This window comes from Prenolepis imparis, unplaced genomic scaffold (genome assembly GCF_030444845.1).
Source record: "Prenolepis imparis isolate NDT839.2.m4 unplaced genomic scaffold, iyPreImpa1.0 SCAF_2, whole genome shotgun sequence".
Taxonomy (NCBI): Eukaryota; Metazoa; Arthropoda; class Insecta; order Hymenoptera; family Formicidae; genus Prenolepis; species Prenolepis imparis.
In genome coordinates this window covers 536,389-563,485 of record NW_028141160.1, presented here as the reverse complement: position 1 = coordinate 563,485, position 27,097 = coordinate 536,389, and the positions used below count along the sequence as shown (strand labels likewise).

At 27.7% G+C, this 27,097-nt stretch overlaps 2 protein-coding genes across 6 annotated transcripts; both read left to right on the top strand.

Moving 5' to 3' along the window:
- Positions 1-2,261: 2,261 nt before the first annotated feature.
- Positions 2,262-10,542, top strand: LOC145948984 (actin nucleation-promoting factor WAS). 5 transcript variants are annotated; one of them, XM_083058625.1, is made up of 8 exons: positions 2,262-2,417; positions 2,486-2,707; positions 4,300-4,580; positions 4,681-4,965; positions 5,053-5,335; positions 6,747-7,145; positions 8,091-8,356; positions 10,227-10,542. In XM_083058625.1, the coding sequence occupies exons 2-7, from the start codon at positions 2,612-2,614 to the stop codon at positions 8,343-8,345; spliced, it is 1,599 nt and encodes a 532-aa protein (XP_082914751.1). In that variant the 5' UTR covers positions 2,262-2,417; positions 2,486-2,611; the 3' UTR covers positions 8,346-8,356; positions 10,227-10,542. The 5 variants fall into 5 exon arrangements, with proteins under 5 accessions (XP_082914751.1, XP_082914748.1, XP_082914752.1 ...); XM_083058622.1 differs by having other exon boundaries at positions 8,091-8,352; positions 10,227-10,538; XM_083058626.1 differs by lacking the exon at positions 10,227-10,542 and adding an exon at positions 8,856-9,188.
- Positions 10,543-17,052: 6,510 nt separating this feature from the next.
- LOC145949068 (uncharacterized) lies at positions 17,053-26,545 on the top strand. The gene is made up of 3 exons (XM_083058777.1): positions 17,053-17,080; positions 20,555-22,616; positions 23,855-26,545. The coding sequence occupies exons 1-3, from the start codon at positions 17,078-17,080 to the stop codon at positions 24,157-24,159; spliced, it is 2,370 nt and encodes a 789-aa protein (XP_082914903.1). The 5' UTR covers positions 17,053-17,077; the 3' UTR covers positions 24,160-26,545.
- Positions 26,546-27,097: the final 552 nt, after the last annotated feature.

Below are 27,097 nucleotides of genomic sequence, written 5' to 3'. Positions count from 1 at the left end.
ATACGCACATAAATTTATGATTAACATACGCACATAAATAAATTTATATGTATATACCAGTGCTGAGATTTATTTGCAACTTTTGGCCAGATTTTTTAACGTACGCCTACTGATCCCCTCTCATTCCTCACGCTTTAGCAACGCGTCGCCGGACGCTCGTAACCAAGAAGCGCGATACGTTGTTTCAAGAATGAGCATATCAAAAATGTAAGTGCAATATTTTAATAGCAAAAATTCTCATTAAAAAATTTTTTAATCAATATTTTATTTTGTATTAATAGTAGAATAATAATTATTTTTATTATTAATACAAAATAAAATATTGAATAAAAAACTTGAATGAGAATTTTTGCTATTATTATATATTGCGCTATTACATTTTTAAGGTGCTATTTCATGCTGACGCTCGACGCTCATTTTTAGCGTCAAAAGACGTCACGTGACCAAAAATAAAGATACCAATTCGTCAATTTTGGTCACGTGACGTCTTTTGCCGCTAAAAATGAGCGTCGAGCGTCAGCATGAAAAGGCACCTTTAATATGCACGTTACTGAGACTACGTATCGCGCTTCTTGGTTACGAGCGTCCGGCGACGCGTTGCTAAGGCGCGAGGAGTAAGAGGGGATCAGTAGGCGTACGTTAAAAAATGTGGCCGAAAGTTGCAAATAAATCCTAGCACTGGATATACATACACGAGATATCAATGAGGTCAATTCGGATGCGGTTGGCATGTTGCTATCTCACTTCAGCGAGCACCCGCACGCAGCGGTGCTTCGCGCGCGATACGAGAAATCGCTCGAACATCCAGGCCCTAATTACATTCAAAAAAATTAAAGTAAATCTACCTCTAAAATATATATATGTATTATGTACGTACGTACATACATATATACATAATAGGCTGATGGCAGAGAACTAGACGTATAAACGGTTACGTTTGTCAGTCGTAGACGTAAAAAGTAAGGCAGAGAAAAATGTTTACGTAATACGTGTGTGCGGAAAATGCATCGTGCACTGCACTTGTACATAATACATACATATATATTAGAGATTTGTACGTTTCAAATCATAAATGAATAAGAAATTGAGAATAAAAAGTCGATATTGAATCCATATCATTATAAGATCAAAAAATACTATAATTATTACATGAAAAATTACTTACCTCAGATATACTAGAAGAATGAAAATACTCCTGAAAGCTCCTGATAAAAGCTCCTCGTAATAACGGGAAAAGTTATGGAAATAAGAAAAGTACGTCCGTATGCCTCCACGTTATCACAGAGAAGAACAATATCGCGCAGAGAAAAACAAAATAACCGCGCTAATAGGCGGCTGCGCGGCGCATTATATTACGCAGGCGCGAGTGCCTGTGATTGGCGCGTGAGGCTTCAGCGCGAGCGCCTGTGATTGACGCGTGAGGCTCAGCGCAAGCGTCTGTGATTGGCGTGTGAAGCTGTCAGCGCATGCTCTCAGGCTGTCGCGCTAATTTCAAATTGCAATAAATCAGATTTATAATTCTAAACAAATCTAAACTCCCATTATTATTTAGAAATAAATATTATATCATTGTTAAATTAATTTAATTAAAATTAGAAGCATAATGTTAATAAAAAGGTATATAATTATATTATTTAATTATAAATTATAAATTATTATGTATTTTATATTAATTTGATTCATTTTAATGTATATTTTATATTAAATTTTGTTCATTTTAGGTTATTTCAATACATGTTCAGTACGCCGTACTGGTATGGTACAGATTTTGTGTAATATATACTGAATAGTACGCAGTACAGGTACGATAATGGTACGCTGTATCATATTATCATGTATCCTTTTTGTATTGATACCGTACAGTTACGCCGTACGCCACCATATTGTGAGAGTACAGTAACAATACAGTAGCAGTATCTCGTATGGGAATGGCACGCTTGGCTATCTGGGTAGTTATAAAACTGGCCAATCACAGCCATTTCCCTAAAGAATGGAACGGCTGTGATTGGCCAATCTTACAACTACGGATGTTATTAAACCCGATTAAGGGTCGGCAGGGCTGCGTTCGGAAACGTCACCCGAGTGCATTCCCTCTCTTTCTATATCACTACTCTCTCAGTGATATAGAAAGAGAGGGAATGCACTCGGGTGACGTTTCCGAACGCAGCCCATATCTATGAATCCAGCCACAATCGACCGCCTGCTGACGTTTGCGCTGCTGCGCATGTGCGAGTTTTTTCCCACGACCTTTCCTCAACAACTGTACCGAGTAGTCTATGCCTAACCTATCTGTGACTTCTGTCAGTCGAATTTCTCCCGCTGCTGAATTTTTGGGTGGAACGGTATTTGTCATTGAAAAGCGAAGGAGTTTGATTCATCTGGGAGCTTCTTTCATTTATTCGTACATTCGTTTAAAGGTCTGTCTTTTTTTTCTTTTTATCTCGCCGGGTCTCATGTCATTGTGCGTTTATGATTTCGCGAATAGATGGATCAATGAGAGCTGATTTAATGATGACGAGGAGGAAACCGTTTTAAGTGCTAAAGAAGAAGAACAACTTTAAACTGGGTAATATTACTCTTTGACTTGATTCTAACCTTATTCGACGATAAGATGAAATCGGGCAATACGGACAAACATAGAGGCACGATACTCCTAAAATCGGAGGAAAACGAGCAGGTCTTTCAACTGATAGGAAATCGATGCCAGGTGAGATAACCACCATTTTTTAATAAGGGTATTTAATGTGCCGTCAATTGATTAATTATTTTAATTAATTATTAATTATTTATATATTATTATTTTATTATTTATTTACTTAATTATTATTTATTTTATTAATTATTTTAGATAACCCCTTTTTTTACTAAGATTATTTTTCAAAAAATATATTCTTTCTGAAGAAAATTGTATTCGATTTTCTTTGTTTAAATTTTGATTTTTGTTTATATAAGCTGAGTTTCGATATTCACTGCCAATACTGTAAAGTAAATCTATAGTTTACGTCACTATAGATTTTCAGTACTGGCAGTGAATATTAAAACTTAGCCATAATGTTTGTGTGTGTCTTGAATAATATTTCTTACAGATTTATTATATTTTTGACAGTTTTTATATAAGTTATAAGTGCTTATAACTAAATGAATATTTTAAAATTAAATATGTTTACATATTTATAACAAAATTTAGTTCAACATACAATTTTGAAAAATTGCTTTTCAGTATACCGACAAGTAAAGGTACCCAACTGTCACTCACGGATTTTAATGAAACTTTGCACACTTGCAAAACTATGCAAAATAATAGACACGTATTTTTTTTTATGTGCGGAGAAGCGATTTTAAGGGCAGAAACAACCCCTTGTATATATGGAGTGGTTTTCACGTTATAAATACATTCTTGACAATTTTTTTGAAAACTGAGGTATTATGGGGTTTGCGGGGTCGCAGAATTCGAATCTGTCATTATAATTTAAAAATACAAAATGGCTGATTAAATATAACGCCCATACTTTGTGATTACTTTGTGGCGAAAATCATATTTTTTCTTATTTGTAGTATTATTGGTCGACAATTTTTAAAGGTACATGAAGTGTCTTGTTAAACAAGTTATTTGGAATTAATTTTTATTAAATTTAACAGTGCATACAATAATAGTTTCTTCAATACCAATTAGTATATTGAATTTAATTCATTAATTGTTTCTTTTGTTTTATCCCTACTACTTGTGGTATAGTCTGCCCTTAAAATCGTTTCTCCGCACATAAAAAGAAATACGTGTCTATTATTTTGCATAGTTTTACAAGTGTGCAAAGTTTCATTAAAATCCGTGAGTGACAGTTGGGTACCTTTCCTTGTGAGAATATATTAAAAATTGTAACAAAGCAAGTGTCAAATGTAAAAAAATTTAATTCTGTTTTGTTGCAATTAATTATATAAAATAACCATTTGAATAATTTTAATTTATATAAAGCAAAAAGTGTATTTTATTTTTAATAATGTGTCTAAACTTTTATTCTAAATAATATATTAACAGAATTGTAATATTTTTTTATTATCATAATAGAACAGTATAAAAAATGTGATTCCTATATAAATTATTTTATATGTTGCTATACAAAGTTATTATGTATATAGTTATCTTAAGTAAATAAAGAAAAAAACAATTTTATAATAAACAATATTATAAACACTTTTATTATGACTTAGATAATTAATTAATAACAAAACTTTGTTTTTCATATTTTTATACTTTTTTTAAACATATTTTTGTCACACAGAATATTTTGTTTGTGTTTTTAGTGCTTAGCAGCTGGTGTTATACAACTATATTTGACAGAGCCTCCTTTACATAGAGATTGGATTAAAAAAAGTACAGGTATTATAACTCTAATAAGAGACAATCCAAGACGCAGTTTCTTTTTACGATTGTATTGCTTGCAAAGAAAAGCAATGTTGTGGGAACACGAAGTTTACAATTCAATGGAATACAAAGCACCAATGTCGTATTTTCATACATTTGAGGCGGAAGATTGTATGGCTGCATTTAATTTTGCGAGTGAGACTGAAGCCATTACATTAAGGTATGTCAATAGGATAAATAATTTTGCTACAAATAAAAAAAAACGAATTGCTTGGAAAAAAAAAACATCTAGAAGAATATTTGATATTTTTTTTTTATAGAAATATACTTCTTGGTAAATTAAATGCTAAACGCCAGAGAAGACAAGAAAGGAAAGCAAAAGAAGCGCAACCTGGTGGCATGTTATCCTGGAAAAATCAAACTAGCGCATCATCTTTCGCTGTTACGTCAGGTTCACCAGGTAATTTATCGAACGGTGCGACTACAGTTGGTGTTAATAGAAGCGCTTCGAGTAGCTCAATGTACAAGACAAAGAAGAAAAAAAGCGAACAAGACCTTAAACGCAAATTAACAAAAAATGATATCGGTCTTCCTTCTAATTTCAGGTAGAGATTATTTTTTAATTAAGTTTTATTTTGTTTCATATTGTTTTATTTAGAGATACGTGTATATTATTTTAATCTCTGTTATAGGCATGTGGCACACTTAGGATGGGATGTAAATAATAAAGGTTTGGAATTAGATTCCGTGGATTCAGAATTACAACAATTTTTTAATAACGCTGGTGTATCGGAACATGAACTCCAAGATAGAGGCACACGAAAGTTTATCTATGATTTTATTGAAAGGAATGGAGGTATGAGCGCAGTGCAAGAAGATATTCGGCCATTGGCTAATACAAAAAGTGCTAATCAGCCTCCAGCACTTCCGCAAAGGCAAGAATATCCTCCACCTGTTCCAGCACGAACAATACCTGTGAGTTTCATTCTGATATTAACCATAGTAATATGTATCATCATATACATTTTTCTGTATGTTTTAAGGTTTTAATGATATCAAAGTCAAATATACCAAGTTATCTTTGGGACATTGTTCCAAATTCCTAAATCCCTTTGTGCAAAAAAGCATTAAAAAAATGTATATTTCGAGCTGCTTTACAATGCATCAAAGATTTATCAAAGTCAGAAAAAATCATATATGTTCTCTTTGTCAATGTATTATATTAATACACATTATATATATAATATATTATTTAATATATTATTTATTATTATTTTTTTATATATTATATTATTTATATTTTTATATATTATATATTTTTATACAGAATGTTAACAAATTAGATCGACAAATTTTTAAGGGAAATAGAAGACTTAAAAATAAACATTTTTTGTTTTTGTCATACAATTTTTCTCTACGACGATTTTAGTTTTATACTACATAGTATGAAATAGGAGTTTGTGACTTAAGGCTCCTTGGTCCTTGGTCCTCGCCGTGACCATGTTGGATTATGACGTCAGAAGCGAGAAAATACCCGCTGAAAATTTTTGCGTGCCATTTTTAGATAAAAAGATATTTTGGTGAAACACACCTTTAGATGGTTTTAGCACACTTTTAAAATAGTCCAAAAACAATTTTTTTCCTTTGACAGTCAATCAATAACCGTAAAATAATTGAAACATTAGACGTTGTCATGCGGAATGACAGCGCATGTGCAAAGACCAGACGGACTGAGCTTCATATTACAGTCATTTTACAGCTGTTAATTGGTTATGAAGGGAAAAGGATAGTTTTCGGACTATTTTAAAAGTGTGCTAAAGTCATCTGAAGTTGTGTTTCATCAAAATATCTTTTTATCTGAAAATGGCACGCAAAAATTTTCAGCGTGTATTTTCTCGCTTCTGACGTCATAATTCAACATGGTCGCGGCGAGGACCAAGGAGCCTTAAACAATAAACAAAGTCATATAAGTAAAAAAATTAAATTGTATTTTAATCTTGAGCAAAACACGGAACAAATATATAAAAGTAATTCACTCTTTTTACAATAAATACTCAAAAAGTCATTCATTAACTTTAATATAAAGGTAATAAACTGAAAAGTCACAAATCATATCTCATATCGTGTAGTATTAAAACTAAACGTTGCAGAGAAAATTAGTATTAACAAAAAATGTTATTTTGAAGTCTTCTTTCTCTCTTTAAAGTTTGTCGGTCTAATTTTTTAACACCCTGTATATTATTATTTATATTTTATTATATATATTATATATTATGTATTATATTATATATTATTATGTATTATATATTATTTATTTTATATATAATATATTAATTAATATATTATTTAAATTATAATAAAAATGTTATTTATATGTGTATTTCAGCATCAAACACGAAGTGCTCCGCCTTTACCTCCAAATCGTCTTAGCGTGTCTTCTTCTCCATCACCAAGCATGCCATCTAGCTTACCTCTGAACGCGTCCCCGAATGCTGGGTCTAATGCTCCATCAGTGCACAGAACCTTACCATCGAGACCACCGCCGCCTAATATAAGTACAATTCTTCCAACTCTTCCTCCACCTCCGCCTCCGCCACCACCCACTCCTCCTTCGAGAATTAATTCGAATATTTCCATGCCACCTCCACCACCACCTCTACCGGATACGAATAACACCAACAACATAACAATCAACACAAATGCTACCAATAACAACAATGAAGAGTCCGTCATTGATCTTAGACCAATGCTCATGGAATCTATTAGAAGTGGTACAACTCTAAGGGTATGTAATATGCTCACGGAAGCGAATGATCTGTCATTGGATAAAAATCAGTTTGTTGTATATTTAAATTTATTTTTTTCTTTTTTCTTTTTAAAATTTTATGCTAAATTGAATATAGTTATGTAGAGAGAAATCAACTGCCAGTTGTTAGATTTTTAGATCTTTATTGCGAATTTGTTGAATATGTCTAGTGTGCATCATATAATCAACTTTATAATAGAAATAAATCACAGTAAATAATTATTTTATTTTTAATTTAATACCGCTGTATATAAAATTTTATTTCTAATCTTCTCTTAAAAGGGCAGTATTTTTATAACAATTATATTCAACTATTTAATTTCTTTCTACATAATTATATTTAGTTTTTTATATTGTTTTCTTACTTGTATCTTGTATGTATTTTTTCCTTTATACATTTATTCTATTCTATTTATAATGTATCTTAATTCTATTTATAATTTATTAATAATTTAGTTAATTAATTAATTAATAATTTATTTAATTTAATTATATTTTATCTTATTTTAGTTTATCATCATAAAATAATTAATTCGTTATGTTTATTTGAATTTTTGTGATACTATTTTATTCTCCATATAGAATCATTAAACTTATTGTTAGCATATAAATTGTATATTATGATTAATATACAATAATTATATAATATCAATAATATATTAATATCAATATTAATTGTATAAATAATCTTTTAATATTGTAAAACATTCAAACACATTTTTATTAGAAATTAAAAGAATTAAAGTTTTATTGTTATATTTTTTGCTTTTGTATATTTTTACTGTTTAAAGATTAAACAAAATAGTCCTTTCTTAAGCAAAAGTTATTCAGTAAAATTACATAATTAGTGAAATATTATATTAATTTTAAAATATTGTGTATATTAAATGGAAAATAGAATAATGATATATTTTTACTTTTCAGAAAGTTAATAAAACGGAAACAAAGTCAAAGTCGCCAGTGATCGAGGATTCGAGAGGGGATTTGCTTCGGCAAATACGCGAGGGCATCGAATTAAAACCTGTTCCAAACGAAGTAAAATCGAATACGGGACCTGCACCTCGTGGTGGCCTAGCTGATGCATTATCCAGGGCTCTAGCCGAACGATCTCATGCAATTCATAGTGAAAGCGAAGACTCGACTAGTGATACCACTGATGATGATGAGTGGGATGATTAGATCATAGGTTGGTAAGCAAATTATTTTTTACGCACATTTAAGGCTCCTGGCTCCTCACCGACCATGTTGGAATTGTGACGTCAGAGGCGAGAAAACATACGTTAAAAATTGTTAGATGCCATTTTGAAATAAAAAGCTATTTCAACGAAACAGCACTTCAGATGGCTTTAGCATACTCTTAAAATACCTCGAAAACTATCATTTTTTTTCTTTATAATTAATCAACAGCTGTAAAATGATTGTAATATGAGGCCCAGTCCGTCTAATCTTTGCACATGCGCAGTCATTCCGCATGACAAAGTCTGATATCACGAAGTAGTGTTTAATCGAAATATCTTTTCATTTAAAAATGGCATCTAAGAATTTTCAGCTTTGTGCTTTCTCGCCTCTGATATCATAATCTAACAGACCGCGGCGAGGACCCAGGAGCCTTAAATCATATGAAAATCCCTTATAGTTTTATCTTGTATTTATTTTTTATATTAACAAAAGTGCACAATAATGTTTCAGATAAATATATAAAATAGACTACAATAAAATATACAACTGTGATAAACATATTATATTGATAAAAACATTAACCAAGTTAGTTATAAATATGTAATGTCAATAATTTAAAATTTTTTAATGTCCAAAGAAAAAAAAATTTTAAATTAGATAAAAACATTTAAAAGAAGCATTGCTAGAGATATATGATTGAAAAAATAAAAGCTTTACAGACTAGAGCAGGAAAGGGCAGATTATAATATTGTATAGTATAATTATATTTTGCAAAAGAGAGAATATTATAATATTATAACATAAATAATGTTAATTCAATTTAATACAAATGTCAGCGATTATTCTTTCTTTAACACTATTATGATTATAATTATTTCTTTAATAATATTAGTCCTTTAAATTTTAAATAAATATTTGAAATATTTCTACAAATGAAGTTTATTTTAAAATACCTATGTAACAATCTAAATTTGAATTTGAAATTATTCTTTAAAACTATTTCACAAAGTCAATTATAATTTTTTAAATGGGATAATATATTTATTTGGTCAAAAATAAACAATATTCTATTTTTATTATCTGTTTATTTATAAATTTATAATAATAATAATATTACAAGTAAATACAATTTTGCTTATTCATTTATGAGATGTTGACATTATTTTTTAGAAGAATTAGCAAAATTAATTGCAAAAAGATTTTCAAATGTTGTAAATGTAAATAAAAAAGAGAAAGTTTCTCTTAATCGTTAGTTTTCTTTTAATACACATTCTCTCTTACGTTCCTTCGTTGCTTTCACTCTTTTCACACTGGTCAGTTTCTCAGAATTTATTACGCGTCTTCTTTAACTGTCATCGAAAACGGAAGTCCTATATCATTCCATACATATAATAAATATATTTAGAAAATCATAATTGATCTTAAGATAAACTTGGATAAATAGTTTTTTAAATCCAAAAATATAGATGATTATAAACTTTCTAAAATACAATAATTTTGGGTCTGAAAAAATTTTCTCTTTTTTTACCCCAGCTATCTTCTCTTCTCTGTTTAAAACAAAAAAATACACATATACATAATTATGTAAAATAAAAATTTTTTTTACAACTTTGATACCTTGTATTTTGAAAACGAAGCAAAGCTTAGGACATATGTTAGTAAATATGTATATGTAGTGCGTATATTTTTAAATAAAATTAAAATATAATCATCAGTAGAAAAATACAGTTTATTTATTTTAAGCACAATAAATGATTAATTTACTTTATTTATTACATGTTTTATTCTGATTATCGATATAATTGATATAATAATTTTAATTTATTTTACACATTGCCCTTTTTTAAATATATATATATATTTTATTATTATATGATTTAGATATGGAAATTCAACAGCAAGAGAAGTCATCAGAAGAACAATGCAAGGCATAAAATATACTTTTGCCGCTATGGAGAAATCCTAGTCAGAAGAAAATAATATTAATTATTATATATTTTATTATATATTTTATACACACAATTTCATATCCAAACTATATCTATTATCCAAACTGGATTCATATGTTTCCTTTCATATTTACATTGTTTGACTAGTATATACATATCTAGTATGTATATTATATTATTACATTTATATAAAATTCTAATATATCATTACTATATTCAAATAAATAGGAAAAATTATACTTATTTGTAACAATAATAAAATATAATAATAATAGCAAAATATTTAAACTCATGTTAATTATAAATAATACAACGAGAATATAAAATTGCAAAAGAATTAAAAATTACATAAGTTTGGATAAAGAAATGCAAATAATAAAGCATTTGAAGATGTAACAAATATATTACTTCGCACATATGATCAATAGTGCATTTTTTATTAGTTACAATGTAATAGTTATAAACCTTAATTTTATATTTTTTGCAAGTTAGAAAAATTATTCTCTCTTTTATGTTTCTTTCTTTTTATGTTTTTACATGAGATAATAATATACAATGTATTTTTAAATTATTTTTAATATTATATCACCTTTTTACAGAAGATTATATATTTTTTTATCAACTTCGAGTATATTTCCCAATATATATATATATACATATTATATGGTATGTATGTATATAATATAAAATTTTAGATAAATAAGTAAATTAAAAATCTCATGAATTAAATAAAAATAGGAGAGATACAAATTTATTAAAATTTATTTAAAATTGGCTAAATATTTGTATTTTAATTAATTTTTAATCACATATTTTTTTATAAAATATAAAATTTTAATAAAAGTGAAAAAATCTGTTAAATTAAGTTTTATTATGAAAAAATTAACTAAATTGATTAAAGAATATTTGTCAAGTTCGGCGCAATATTTTTGCAATGTTCTGTATAATTTATTCTATTAATTTCGAAATAACTTTTATTTATGATATTAAATTGAAAAAAATATTTTAAATATAAAACTAATCTTATTTAAAAATAAATATTTTTTAATATTTCTATTAGAATAATTGGCATAATCCTAGATTGATTGAGGCAAGCTTGAACATTTATAATACATATATATATATATATATATATATATATATATATATATATATATAATAATGTATAGTATGGTACAGATATATAGAATAATACATAGTTTGCATATAAAATTTAATTTATTTGAAATTATTTCAAGAAATGACAATAAAGTATACATGTAGTCTATGCTTCAATGTATTGAAATTAAACGCACATAATGGAAAATTCAATACCTTGATAATTTTTAAAAATAAGTTGATTTTATTAATGTTAATTAGCATTAAACATGATTGTTTAATTCTGCTTTTTCCGCTTATGTGTAACGATAATAATATTATAATAAAAAGAAATAGATGACGAATGAAATTATAATGCTGGAGATTGATGAAACCGCTTCTCTCGTGCGTTTATAAACTCAAACTATGATATAGCTATTGTCATCAAAAATTAAACTTGTTATATATAAATTATACAAATACTATTAAATATATATTAAAATAATTTATATTATTTATTTAATAATTTTGCACTTATTATTTAGCAATTAAAAGTTAATTTAAGCCTTATGCTAATTATATTTGTATGCACATTTGTTTTTATTAAGGCTCCTTGGTTCTCGCCGCGACCAGGTTGGATTATGACGTCAGAAGCGAGAAAATACATGCTGAAAATTTTTGCGTGCCATTTTTTGATAAAAAGATATTTTGATGAAACACAACTTCGGATGGTTTTAGCACATTTTTAAAATACTCCGAAAACTATTTTTAGCCCCATGTTCCGATATTACTGCTAGTACTGAAAATATATAATATACGTAACGTAAACTATAGCTTTTCAGTACTGGCAGTGTATATCGGAACATGCCCTAGGTAAGCTGGCAACGCACAGTGCATTGACTTATATTTTCAAGGTCTTTATTAGTAAAATTTTACAATAAAAGTATTAGTATCTTCTACAAAAATATTTAGTTTTCAAGAATTTGTAATCATGATTATTTTGAGTTCATTATTTCGAATTTCTCAATTTTAACCTTAAAAAATCGTAATAATACGATCTCAAAAATCCCTAAACGCACCCAAGTTTTGTCCCAATAATTGATTCAAGATTTTTAGAAATATGGCCATAACGCATATATATGTATGTATGCGTCAGTATCACTCAAATGGTTAAAATTATAATGACTTTTAAAGATTTTCGAATAGTCGTAATTCACTTACATAGGTTTGAATTGGGAAAATATAATAGTTGCTATGGATATATGGATACGCGCGCGCGCGAAGATACTATATACAATACTAATGAACGAATTGTACAACATTAGGTGCGTTCCGCTTCACACATATGCGCGCATTTTCTATAGTAAACGTAACGTGTACTATAGGTAAATGCGCGCATATGCGTGAAACGGAACGTACCCATTAATTGGCTTAAAAAACATTTTGTTTCGAGATGTTTCGATTTGTCTCTTAAAAATGAATTACGCAATAATATATTTATTGGGTTCTTTATTTAGACGATGTTATTTTGTTGATGTTAAAGTATAGTGGAAGAAAATTCTCGCCAAATTTTAATAATTTTCAAAAAGATTTAGATGTTTGTTATAAATGTATAACTATATATATATTTTATCTCTTGCTACCGAAAGGAAAGTTAAAAAACTTAACAAATAGATCATTAATTGATCGAGAGAACTGAATAGATTGAATATCAGTTTGTCTCTTATTCTTAATATTGTACCAGTATAGATTCTTTTTTGGAATTTTTTTGTGACGAAAAATGGGTTCTCTAATATATATGATAATAGAGAATAACCTACACAATGACTAGACAAATAAGATGAAGCTCATCCAGATCGCATTTCAAAGAAAAAAAATTATGCTGATAATCTCGTGGACTGCACTATTCTTTTTTATCACAGGAAATTTAAATGCATATATTGCAGAAAACAATAATAATAACGTGTGTATTAATCATTATTATTTTTTTCATCAGCTGCAAGCATGAGAATTACAATAAAAGGATAAATATTACAACATTCTTTAAGTTTTTATTTTCTATTCTACCAGGATTATTCTATAAAATTATGATGATGAGTTTTTTTAGTTAAAACATTTTAATTTTTTAGACATTTTTGAAAAGTTTTTTTTATATATTCTTTCTTTTAATTATCAAAAATATATATATATATTTTTTTATCTTTTAAAAAACGATTTGTAACATTATGTTACATAACATTATGTAACATAACATAACATAACATAAATTTTATATTAACACGTATTATTTAGACATAATAGACATGGATTTCAAACTTTTAAAAATATTTTAAATTAATAAACATATAAAATAAACATATAAATTTTTAATGCGTAATTTTTTAATGATTAAATTCTCTTTATTTAAATTAAAATGTTTCATATTTTTACAAGATTTTTTTATTTAACATATATATATTATTTAAATATTAAAAATTATTAATTTAAAACTATTATTCAATTTTATATAGGTTTCTTTTCATTTGAAAATTTTAATGTGTAATACAGTTTATTGAAATATTTAAATAAATATTTTAACAAACAGTATAAATATTTGAATAATTGATTTCATTTTTTAACACATTAATCCTTTTCTCAATTTATCGTATATATTAATTTAAAATAACTATTAATTTCTTTTATTATTGCTATACATTTTTTACTATTTTATACTCAGTAATTTAAATTTTTCGCTCGAAAATTACGTTTTTTTTATGTGCCACGGCCAAAAATTATGGATTTTTTCAAGAAAGGGATTTATTTACTCGAAAGTCTTGAGAAAAGTATATTGAGGCTAATTGTGATTATTTTGATTAAATAAATTTTCTTAAAAAAAAATTATTTTATTTCTGTTTGAAAAATCCGACACGCATACTATATACACACACATATTTAGTGCATATACTGATCTGCAGTGTTGTGCTTAGATGATTTTAAAATTAGCTAAGATAAAGATGAGATGAAAATATGTAAATTCATCTTAAATAAGATGAAAGTGATTTTGTTTTAAATATACCTAGATAAAAGATAAAATTATATGGGGCGATTCATCTAGATATAACTTCCATATAATATTATTTTTAAAACCGCTTATGTAAACACAGTTATAAAAAAATGTAAATTATGAAAGGGATATAAAAATATATTCATACTTTTATTTATAAGTTTTTATCGTTTAACTGCTCAAGTTCTACTACTTAAGTATTTGTATGTGCTATATGAAACTCTATAAATCAAATTATCTCCCAAGTAGCAAAGTGACGTCAGAAGACGACATTATGACGTCTATTTTTAGTCATTTTTGGTCCATGACGTCAGTGACTAATAATAAACGTTTATAAGACGTTATTTTTTAGATCAACTAAAGACGTTATTTTGAAGACGTCTTAAGACGTCTTAAATTCGTCCAAATTTAGTTCTTTCATTTATCGCTATGCGACGCGCGATGCACTATCTGTCTCGTATTTAAGTTTTAGTCATGGAATTATATAAAGCTGGCAAACAACTGCTATTAAAATTAAAAGTATCATATAAGTACCAAGTACCTCTAACTATATAAGGTACACTTGGCAACAGAAGAATGCCTTTTTAACAAATAAATTTACGTATGCGCGTAAATTTATTTGTTAAGGCTCCTGGGTGCTCACCGCGGCCATATTGGATTGTGACGTCAGAGGCGAGAAAGCACACGCTGAAAATTCTTAGATGCCATTTTTTAATGAAAAGATATTTCGATTAAACAGCACTTCAGATGGCTTTAGCACACTCTTAAAAACCCCCGAAAACTATCCTTTTCCCTTTATAATCAATCAACATCTGTAAAATGATCGAGATATTAGACTTTGACATGCGGAATGACTGCGCATGTGCAAAGACCAGACGGACTGGGCTTCATAATATTACATTTTACAGCTGTTGATTAATTATAAAGGGGAAAGGATAGTTTTCGGGGTTTTTTAAGAGTGTGCTAAAGCCATCTGAAGTGCTGTTTCATCGAAATATTTTTTTATTTCGAAATGGCATCTAAGAAATTTTAGCGTATGTTTTCTCGCCTCTGACGTCACGATTTCGACATGGTCAGAAAGGAGCCAGGAGCCTTAAGCATTCTTCTGTTGTCAAATATACTTTTATATTCTAATTATCTAATTTATCGAATATGTAATATATTTATCGAATGATTTATTCTTACTGGGCTAAAACTGATGCCATGTATTAATTGTTAAAATATCGAAGTTTTGTCAATTTTAAGTATTATATTCGTCATATTATGTCGTCAATAAGAAGTCAGAAAATGACGTCTTGTGGATGTGACATATCGACGTCATTTTCGGGTCTTATAAGACCTAATTAAGACGTCTAATCGGTCTTTTTGTGACCAAAATTTACCGTCATTATGACGTCATTTTGCTACTTGGGCTGAATATTATTCTAGATAATTTAGTAAAGATAACACTTTTTTCATCTAAGATGCAGATATAAATAATACATATTTTTATTATCTATATAATCTATATAAAGATAAGATAACGCCAAAATTTCATCTAGATGATCATCTATATAATTTTGTTTAGATAACAGCAAACACTGCTGATCTGATATACCAATTAATATATTGTAATCAAAGATGTGCAAGATGGATGTCCAAATCTATTTCAAATAGAAAATGCAAAATTGTAGGAACCTTTCCGGTTAAAAATGCAAAATACAAAATGCTTTTTAGATATCCATTTAAAATAGGAAGTGGAAAATAGATATTTTCAATGATTTTTTAAAATAAAAATCATTTTTAAAAATATTTTACTTACATTTATATTTATTAATATATTAAAATTTTTATTTTTTATTATTTATATTTTTCTTACTATTATTTCTTATACTTAAATTCTTATTTTTTTAAATATAAACTTGAATTACAAAAATTAAATTACATAAACATTTACATATGAGATTATAAAAAAATGTTTGCTTATATTGTTTATAAACATTTAGTTATTCTTTTAAAGTGATATTTTAATTGCAATATTTTTTTTAGAAGTGTTTTCAGAAAAATAAGTTTTTTAAAGAGGGAATTCCTCATTTTCCTTTTACAAGATTTTATAATTAGAACCAGTGATGCCAGAATGAGGACGTGGCATACATATTATTGATATCTCAATTAATTTTTAATTTGTAAGAGAAATGCATTTAAAATAGAAAATGGCTAATGAAAATCATTTAAATATAAAATATTTAAAAAAAAATGTATTTTAAATGCAAGATACAAAATATAGGCATTTTTTAATTTTTGTACTTTTATTTTAAACGCATCTATATATTTTCAAATAATGCACATTTCTGATTGTAATGTATATTCAAATCACGTATATGAGATATATAATTCTACCTATACAGGATATATTATTATATCATGGAAGGGAAAGATGCATATTCATCTCATCATAGAATGTTCGATGTTACATGAGTATTTTATACTTCTATACATCGATGCTCTTCTGAAATTCAGTATTTTGATTTTAATGACTCGTTCGATCGCAAAATGAACAGATCGCCGACGCGCGGTCATACGTCAAGGCAACTAAAGAGAATAAGATAGAGAGAGTAGTTTGAAAGTAGGTCTTAGCCGTTCAGTCAGTTGTCGACTACGTGTCCGGACGATTGGTTAGCATAATGGTGAGTTTTCGAGTAATGTCAAGTGAACGTTAAGTACATTTTCTATCTTCTTAGAAAAGCAATGAAATATTGTCAATTTTTGGACACGGATTTGACATTATATGCTAATTTGATATTTGTGCGATAGCATATATATACATCTAGTTGCAAAAGATAATAAAAGTGATTTATATTGTGATAATAAATCGATTTAAAAATAAATAAAATATTAATAATAAAAATAATAAAGTAATAAATAAAAAATAATAAAAATAAAAAATAATGAATAATAAAAATAAAATTGAGAAGTGATTTTTCAAGCAAAATAATAAATAAAAATAAATGTAAAAAAATAAATTTTTTGATTGACACTCTAAAATTCAATATTTATAATATTGTAATATATCGCGAATTTGCGTGTGTTTAAAAACATGATAACATAATTCAAAAACATTTGGAGACTTGAAGAATGTCGCATAAATATAATTGTTGTAGAACTATGTTTTTTTTATAAATAAGTATTGTATTTGTACGATGATCGCTAATAAAAGTATTGCGCTATATTCAAGTTTTATTTTCTTAAAAAGATCATAAAGCAACCAGTATAACGTTACAAATATTATTTAAATGTTATGTGCGCTTTATAAATGTTATTAAAATTTTTATTATTAAAATCTTAGTATTATATTTTTCAAATAAAATTAAGAATTGACTCGAAAGTTATTGTTGTGTAAACATTGTGTTACTTTTATTTTTCACTTCATTATTCAGTACATTTTTAATATAAGATTTATATATTTTACATAGCATCTATATCAATAAATTCGTGAACTTTACAATCTTTTCCAGTGAAAATCGCTAAATATTTTTCAACATAGCGCTATGGCAGATTGTGAAAGTTGGCTCTTTCCGGTGACGGAATCTTTTTGTTGTTACGCTCGTTAAGTAAATTATTTATATCTATGTAATCGTGATTATTTCTCAAGCATTATGTATGATTCAAAGTTGGAAAATAATAACTACGAAACAACGAAAATATCGATGATGAAAAAGCTAATCATTAATTAAAGCGAAGATTGGTTATTATATTGCAAATTTTTTTCGTCTTAATGTCATATTTTTCCGCATAAAATCATGCATCGAAAAATGATTATAATTTCTTATTAATTTAGTTGTTGAATTTCTGCCATCGATTAGGCGGAAATTAGTTTTATTTTATTTTCAAAAACTTATTTATTTGCTTTTGGATGTTTCGCATTTATACTTATATTTTTTGTTTTTTGTTACATGAAACATGCAGTGTTATTAGTAACCTGAAATCATAGAGCTTATTAGAAAGAATTATGCTATATATGACATAATAGTAAATTTATTATTACAATTGTTATTATATCATATTATTAATAATTTGTATTATAATATTTTTAGCAAAGATTTGTATGCCTATACAATACGAATTACTTTGACTTTGATATATATATTGTAAAGAGTTCATATATTGCGTGTGTGTGTGTGTGTAATGCGTTTAAAATTAATCGTCACTTTTTTATAGTTTTTGAGATATATTTTATATTAAAGTTCAATAATATTAAAACTACGTTTATATTATGTAAGAAAGCAGCAAAAGATATGATTTTTTGACATATGTATATTGTTAAGATGATTTTGAGTGATATTGGAAAGATTTTAATCGTTACTAATTAATTATTTAAAATAATTATTTATTAACAAAAATTTATTTTTTAAATTAATTGATAAATAGGAATTTATGTATTATTATCTCTTAAAGTCTAATCCATGATGAGGTTTATATGCTTAATTATTTATATACCCAACACTTTAAAGATTCAACATAATTCAACATAAATCAACGCATAATTCAACATAATTCAAAAATTCTGTAGATATATTTCATGAATGCAAGTTTGATTATTTCATACATCTGACGAAACTATGTATGCATTTTATAGATGTTATAAAAGGATACAGAGTGTGAAAGTTAATCAACTTTCTTTGACATCAGCGATTTAGTCAAGGCTCATGTTGCAATTATTGCTCATGAATATGAAAAGCACAACTAGCATGTATCTTTGACTTCTTCTTTGGCTTATAATTACGTAATCGTTGCTTACACACATATTATTAAAGCAATTCTATCTAAATAAATATATATAAGATGCTTTCTCATATCTATAAGGTATCTATGTAAGTATACATGCAAAAATCTGCAAGAAAAGATTTATTAAGATTGAATGAAAATTACTTTTATAATAATATTATTAAATATTATGTCATGATACTTAAAATATGTGCATCAATTTTCTATTACTCTTACATCTAACACAAAGAATAGAAATTGCTCAAACAACTATATTTAATATAGTGGAGAGGGGAGGAGATTTATTTAAGATCATTATTATATATTTCAGATTAAATTTTATCTTTTTTTAATATAAAAATATATTTATTTAACGAAATGGGATCAAGAAACTAATAATTGAACATGTAAAATATAAATTTTAAATAATTTACATAATTATAAAGCAATTACAGTGAAATATATATATATAGATAAAATAAAAAAAAAATTAAATTTGAACATATAAAATATTAATAATATATATATATATATATATATATATATATATATATAAACTACAATGAAATATGTAGATAAAATAAAAAAATTAAATTAATAAATGCTCTTATTGTAAAATAATTTTAAAATTGACAAAACTAATATAATTAATTTATTATAATTAATTTTGTTAGTACAAACACCAGAATTTTTACTTTTTTTTGTAAAATCTGAATATATACTTATTCGTTCGTTGCTCTTAAAGTTCTTTTGAGAAATTTTTGATTATATAGATATTTTTTTCTTCGATTTGGAAATTATCGATTTTGAAAATGTTAAAATTACGAAAAAGAATAATATTCTATGTATACTTAATATATTCTAATTAATTGTAAATTCGGGCTCCTCTTTACACAAAATTTTTTTCTAGAAATTAATTAACAAATTATTATATTAGTAAAATATATTTATATACACGATTTCAAAATAGACTATTCTGATTAATAGATATCAATATTAAATTCAATGAATTTTTAATTAGCAAAGAGTAAAATAAAGAGTAAAATAATTAACAAAGAGTAAAGCTTGAAAATGAAAAATTACAAAAAAAAAATTTAGAAATATTACGGATAGACATACATTATATAAAAGAATTATTAAATCAGTTAGTATTTTAGTATTAGTGTTTTGAATTTATAATATAACTATTCTGAAAAGCCATTGAACTATTGGATCCTAAACAATTACTATACAATTACTTTATACATAATGATGTTAAAATGCTATAATATTTCATATCTAAAACTTATTGCAATTTTTTTGTTTAAATAATTTGCATAATAATTACAACAAAAATGTCACGCATTTATTATTATAATTTTTGTTGCATAATTCGAATAATTGTTACTTTTTTTTAGATTGTATTATTGTGCATGCTGATCGTCTTTGGTTTATGTCATGGCGATGGTCCTCCATCAAGAATCGAAGTCGAGAACTTAAGCAATCAAACGATTAACGAAGTGGAGAAATTGATTCGTCAGAATTCGACTTTGTCACATCTAACTAGACGTGAGATCGTCGACATTCTTTTAAATGTTACATCGTTTAAGGATATAGAGACACTCAAGAATAAGGAGACAATCGAGAAAGCAAGAAAGATTTACGAAAGAGCATTGATGGTAGTTTTACCGTACAATGCAAAAGATGCGAAGGGAAATATTAAAGATTTATATACAAAACCGCCAATAGTTCAAATAATCGCAGACTCTTCTTCTTCTAATTCGAAAGATTTCGAAGTGTCGAAAAACGAAAAACTACAATCCACGCAGGAAATATTGCGCGATAAACAATCATTTGAAAATTTGATAGTGACACATGTCTCGGAAAGAGAAGATTCTTTCCCGAAAACACGATATAAGAATCATAAAGAAACAGATATATTTTCGGAAACGCATACAAAAACGCCGTTGAAGGAAACTCCGAAACTCGAATCGGCACCAGTCAAATTTAGTCTCAATTTGGATAGTCTGCAAAAGCAACAAGCAATCACCGAAGCACCCGTAACCTCTACTACTAGACGACCAGTATTTCGGGAAGAATCTTCATCAATCAGGAATAAAGATGTCCACATAGTATATAGTACAAGTGCTCAAACAACAAAACACGCACGCACAACAACGATACGAACGATAAGGACGAGTCCTAAGGAAGAAAATGTTTCGACGAGTGATTTAAAAGAGTTACAAACAACATCTCGTCCTTTGAAGTACAAGGAAAATGTTCTATCTCTTGACCAATGGCGTTATAACGCACCAAGTGTTACCCAAAGTTCGACATCAGCGAAAGCTTTAGATGACATACAAATGAATACTAAGCAATCATACATACACACAACACCAATATCTTTCATTTCTTCTTCTTCTCCTTCTTCTTCTTCTTCTCCTTCATCTTTTCTCTCTTCTTCAGAAAATTTTAAATACAATTCTACATATAATTCAAATTCTGGAGGATTTCTCTTTCGTACAATCACAACCACAACAACTACGATGCGGCCAGAAGTCATGGAATTGCTTGCCTCGATTGGACTTCGGCCGGAAAATTCTACGAATGTAGAAGAAGTGTTTAAAAAAAATCAAGCAAGTTTGAAAAGCAAATCCGAGATTCCCAATAGTAATGGCTTTGTTTATACGACGATTTCCGGTCTGACGGCCGTTGGATCCGATTCGCCTTCGATAACTGCTCAAAACACTTTTGAAAATCCTATTCTCGAGATTGGAAAAGGCATGAACAATCTTACGCCAGATGTACAGTTACTTTTTCAACGATTTGGTCTGCAAACGTCTAATCTAGTAACAACTACGACGTCCACGCCTAGACCAACCGTGAATACGAATTCCTATACTAATTTCAAGCCTTTGCCGACGTCTAGGATAAAAAATGAAGATATGAAAGAATTTTTAGCAAGGTTTGGTCTTGGTATCGGTGATAGTAGGCAGAAAAAGGCTATGCCGGCACCAAGAACGACAGAACGGCCATCGTTAATCGAGGTTGTGCCGGATAACATGAGGCAAATTTTGGAGAATATAGGTCTTATCTCACCCAAGGTATCGAAAACGACACCGAAAATGGAGGATATAGAACCGAAAGACACAACCAAATTCCACGTGTTTAAACCTCATGAAGTCGAAGTGAAAGACGAGAGGCAGAGGATGAGGATCAACGAGCTATTGAATACTATCAACAGATTCGTTCAAGAGGGAAAGACAAGTGCGAAGGATGTGCAAAAAATAGCCGATGATCTACTCGTAAACATGAAAACTTTAAAGGATGGCCCAGATCCGCTACATTTAGAAGAGATTATTAGGAATAATAATGAAGACGTGAAGAATGAAGTGAAAAGACAAAACCCGGAAGAAACTGCTAATAAGACAATCAATATTGGTGATGAAGATCTCGCGAAGACTACGTCAACGACCACCGGTATAAAAAGATTTATGATATCAGTTTTGGGTACATCGGAATCTTGGGTTAAACAACTTATTCAGGGTCTGGCAAGGATCAGGCGCATGTTAATCAATATGGGGGATACGTTTAGGCGATCTTTTATTTAAATAAATTTAATTTTTTTTCTGGAAGATTGTCATCTACATATTTTCATCTACATCTCTCTCTCTTTCTCTCTCAGCATGATCTTTATAGCTACAACTTTTTCCACTTCAATTTTTGCTTTATTTATCTTATTTAAATGCTTGAATCTAACTCATCTGTATAACGAGAAAAAAAATTTCGATTTGTTTTGGCATACAATTTATATCTCTCTAAAGGTAATAAATCCTTATTACAACCAAATTGTTGCATGCATCAGGCTTCTTATTCGTATATACAGGATGTTCGACAATAATTGTATCACCTCTGTGATTGGTCAATCTTTTTAATTAATTTTTTATTAATTAATTAAATTAATTTTGCGAAGATCGCAAAACGATGGAGGACTTTCCTATACTCATTGTCATGCTGTACCTGTAGAGGTGACATGATTTTATTATCAGATATCTGTATATTTTGATTTATAGGTATTTTAAGTGTTCAAATGTTTTTTGTGTTGTACGGCATGAGACATATGTTGTAAATAGCATTCTGACTCAAATTTTGTCGCGAATTATATATCTAAAGAGGCCTTTAGATTTTTATTATCAATGTTTTTTATAAATGTGTGATATTTCGTATTATGCTTTTAATAATATTAATTATTTTTTAAGTTATGCTTGTAGAAAGTGTGTGTGTGTGTGTGTGTGTGTGTGTGTGTGTGTGTGTGTGTGTGTGTGTGTGTGTGAGAGAGAGAGAGAGAGAGAGAGAGAGAGAGAGAGAGAGAGAGAGAGAGAGAGAGGAGAGAGAGAGAGAGAGAGAGAGAGAGAGAGAGAGAGAGAGAGAGAGAGAGAGAGAGAGAGAGAGAGAGAGAGAGAGAGAGAGAGAGAGAGAGAGAGAGAGAGAGAGAGAGAGAGAGAGAGAGAGAGAGATGAGAGAGAGAGAGAGAGAGAGAGAGAGAGAGAGAGAGAGAGAGAGAGAGAGAGAGAGAGAGAGAGAGAGAGAGAGAGAGAGAGATTTATTACAGTTGTTAATAATGTTTTTTCATATTCATTATAAAGCATGCTTTAAAATCACTTGCGATATAAAATGTACAAAATATCAAACTTTATCATGGATCTTGTTATTGCCAGAATCTGTAGACGTTTCCTCGACGACGATGACCACGCTAATAACTCCAATAACTCCAGATTCTACGAAGAGTAGCTCAGAGTCATCGACATCAAGTGCAAATCTTGTGGCGCTAGAGGAATCCTTTGGTGGTACAACTCGTGCACCAGATCCGGTTTTACCAACTAAGCGAAGAAGTGGTCTGTATTTTCTCGTTGATTGGAACACGTTTCTTGAAGTTGGTGAGGATGATAGCGAAAAAGTGAATTTACGATTTCAACCAAAAGTTGGCGATAGGACAAGATTTTTACCAGTCAGCATACCGTGATTTATGAGAGACTACCAATTTTATTAATACGTAATACTGTTTCCGATGTAAATTTAATTTAATCCGGAGATTTTCCAATATTTATACTCATGTTTAGAGACTTAAAATATTTGATATATGTATATACAGGGTTTCAGGAGGAATAGTAAATATTTTGGGAGATTGTGTGTAGTATCGATTATTCTGTGTAAAAAAGTTTATATAAATATGTGTCCAATGGATGCGGAGATAATAACTGTTTGAAGCTATCATAAAGCCATTATTATTATGAAAGGTATTAAAGAACGATAAATAACTTATTGTTTGTATTTATTGACTTTTTGAATGATACAAAACACAAATAACACTAGTTTAACTTTTTTTCATTATTATAAACCAGACAAGCTGTTTCTTATAGATTTTTGCTAAAAATCTAAAAAACGATACTGCAAGCCAATTTTCACCGGCACGTCAGGTTTCCGATTGAGGTTTAATATTATGCAAAATATGTCTTTTTTTTGCGATATTTGAGATTTTTTTGTGAAAAAAGTTAATGTTATCTGGAAATTCTGATCAGATGTCATGAATGTATTGTTCATTTTCTATAAAATGCATTTTTTAAATTTCAATATCTTACTTTTTAGTTATGTTAGGAAGAATTTAAATACAGAGTTTTGCTGAGATAGCAAATATTTCGCCTATGATGATGAAGTTATATAATTATACTCATAATTTGTAGTTTAAGAACTATCGATACACATACATAATGTATAATTTATCGTGATAGATTTCACTAAATGTATATTTATATATTGGGTGTCTCATTTTAATTGTCCACCTTGTATTTTTCAAAACAAATGCATTTTCGAAAAAATCTTCCAGACAAAAGTTATAAAGGGGGATAAAAATAATAGTCAATTTTGGAAAAAAAAAAATTAAAAAACCTTTTTTTCTCAGGAGCATCTTATGAATTCCCAGATTTAATCTTTCGTAACATGACTAAAGGTAAGATATGATGAGATTTAAAAAAAAGTGTATTTTTTAAGGGATGAACAATACATTCATGATATTTGATCAGACTTTTTAGATAATGTTAACCTTTTTTACAAAAATTTCAAATATCACAAAAAGCCATTTTTTACACATTAAACCTCAATTATTTTGGAAATCTGACGTGCTAGTCAAATTTGGTTCGCGGCATCGTTTTCAGCACCCAAAAATCTATAAGAAACACTTTGTCTGATTTAAAATAATTTTTGAGCTGTAAACTAGTGTAATTGACAAATAATTTACAGTTCACAATAAATGTATACCATAATAATGTTTGAAAATCCTACCATCAACCTCAATGCACTTTGCAACTCTTGAGATAATAGTATGTTGTTCTTCTGAAGTCATCTTGTCATTCTTTTATGAGAGCAGTACTCTCTATCAATAAAAATTTATTCAAACGATTAATTCGTTCTCTTATATTTATCTTTTCTTTGTATATTTTGTCTTTTATTTATTTACACAAACCAAAATATGACCCGTTACTGAGCTGTACGTGCTAGTTTTTAAACAGTTATATCTCCGCATTGAAAATTGACACATGTTTATACTAATTTTTTACTCAAAATAATTGATATTACAACCCTCTAAAATATTTATATTATTTCCTCTGTATATATCTATGACATTTTTTGTTATATCTATAATATTTGATATTTAATACAATTCTTAAATACTCTTCAATATTTAATATATTTCGTGTATTGTTCAACAAACACATTAAATCAATATATTCCTATTATTGTCTTGATGCTCCTTCACACTTTTGCTTTTTTAATAATGTAAATTACCTGTACTCATGCGGATATTAATATATAGCGGGCGACTGACAAGAAGAACTACGACAAGTATGTGTATCAACTCAAATTATTCTAACATATATAAACTTTATTGACTTTATTGTTAAATCGAGTGCTAGGTCAGTGTCCCCGGAAAAACTCCTAAGTTTTCGTGTTGGCAACGACCCCACGTTATATATTTTGTTGACAATTTTTTAAATTTTGTTTTATAATTCGATATGTTTGATTTTATTTTCATAAATATAAATTAATTGAAACGTTATATAATATGGTACGATTATCAGAAGGCAGAAGAATTTTGAAAAATTATTTATAGTTTACTAAAATTTATCCATACTACTTAAAGTCTTTGCATATATGTATGTATAATAATATATAATAAATAATTTATTTTAATTGTAACATGCATTTAAGTTATTAATTAAGGCATTAGTAGTTTTAATAAAAATAATAAATGAAAAATATGTAGAAAGAATAATAAATAATATGTAATAAATAGGCACAATATTATATGTCTATTTATTTAAATAATGAAGAAAAAGTTTTAACGCACAATACTTGACGCTACTGTAGAATAAATTTTATGTATTGTTTTTATTAGTTATTTGTAATAATACTTTATTAGTAATAAAATTCTTCTTTATTATTTTATTTTATTACACCAGCTAAAACGATTTAATTCTTATAGCAGCGCTAAATTTTTTTGCATTAAATGTTTTTATTTTCATTTTAATAATTTTAAGACATTCTTTATTTAAAAATATTTTTAAAATATCTTAAAAGTATATATATATGTATATATATATATATATATATATATATATACATTGCATATATATTACAATTATATTAAAATACATATATGTATATACACAATACCTTAAATAAAATACATATTTATATTGTATTCAATTGAGTATATCAATTTTAATATTAAAATATAATGTAATAAAAGAATTGAATTTTATATTGTGCCTAATTATATTTCTAATTGATACACTTGATTGATATCATTATTTTTTGTACAAAATCTAAGCAATGATGTGTTAGAGAAGTTTTTTTGAAAATTATATTTCATATATATACTCATATAAAATTAAGTATTTGTT

Coding starts and splice junctions, on each gene's coding strand:
- LOC145948984 (XM_083058625.1), top strand. CDS start 2,612: ATGAAATCGGGCAATACGGACAAACATAGAGGCACGATACTCCTAAAA. Junction 2,708..4,299: donor TGATAGGAAATCGATGCCAG/GTGAGATAACCA, acceptor TTGTGTTTTTAG/TGCTTAGCAGCTGGTGTTAT. Junction 4,581..4,680: donor ACTGAAGCCATTACATTAAG/GTATGTCAATAG, acceptor TTTTTTTTATAG/AAATATACTTCTTGGTAAAT.
- LOC145949068 (XM_083058777.1), top strand. Junction 22,617..23,854: donor GACTACGTCAACGACCACCG/GTATAAAAAGAT, acceptor TGTTATTGCCAG/AATCTGTAGACGTTTCCTCG.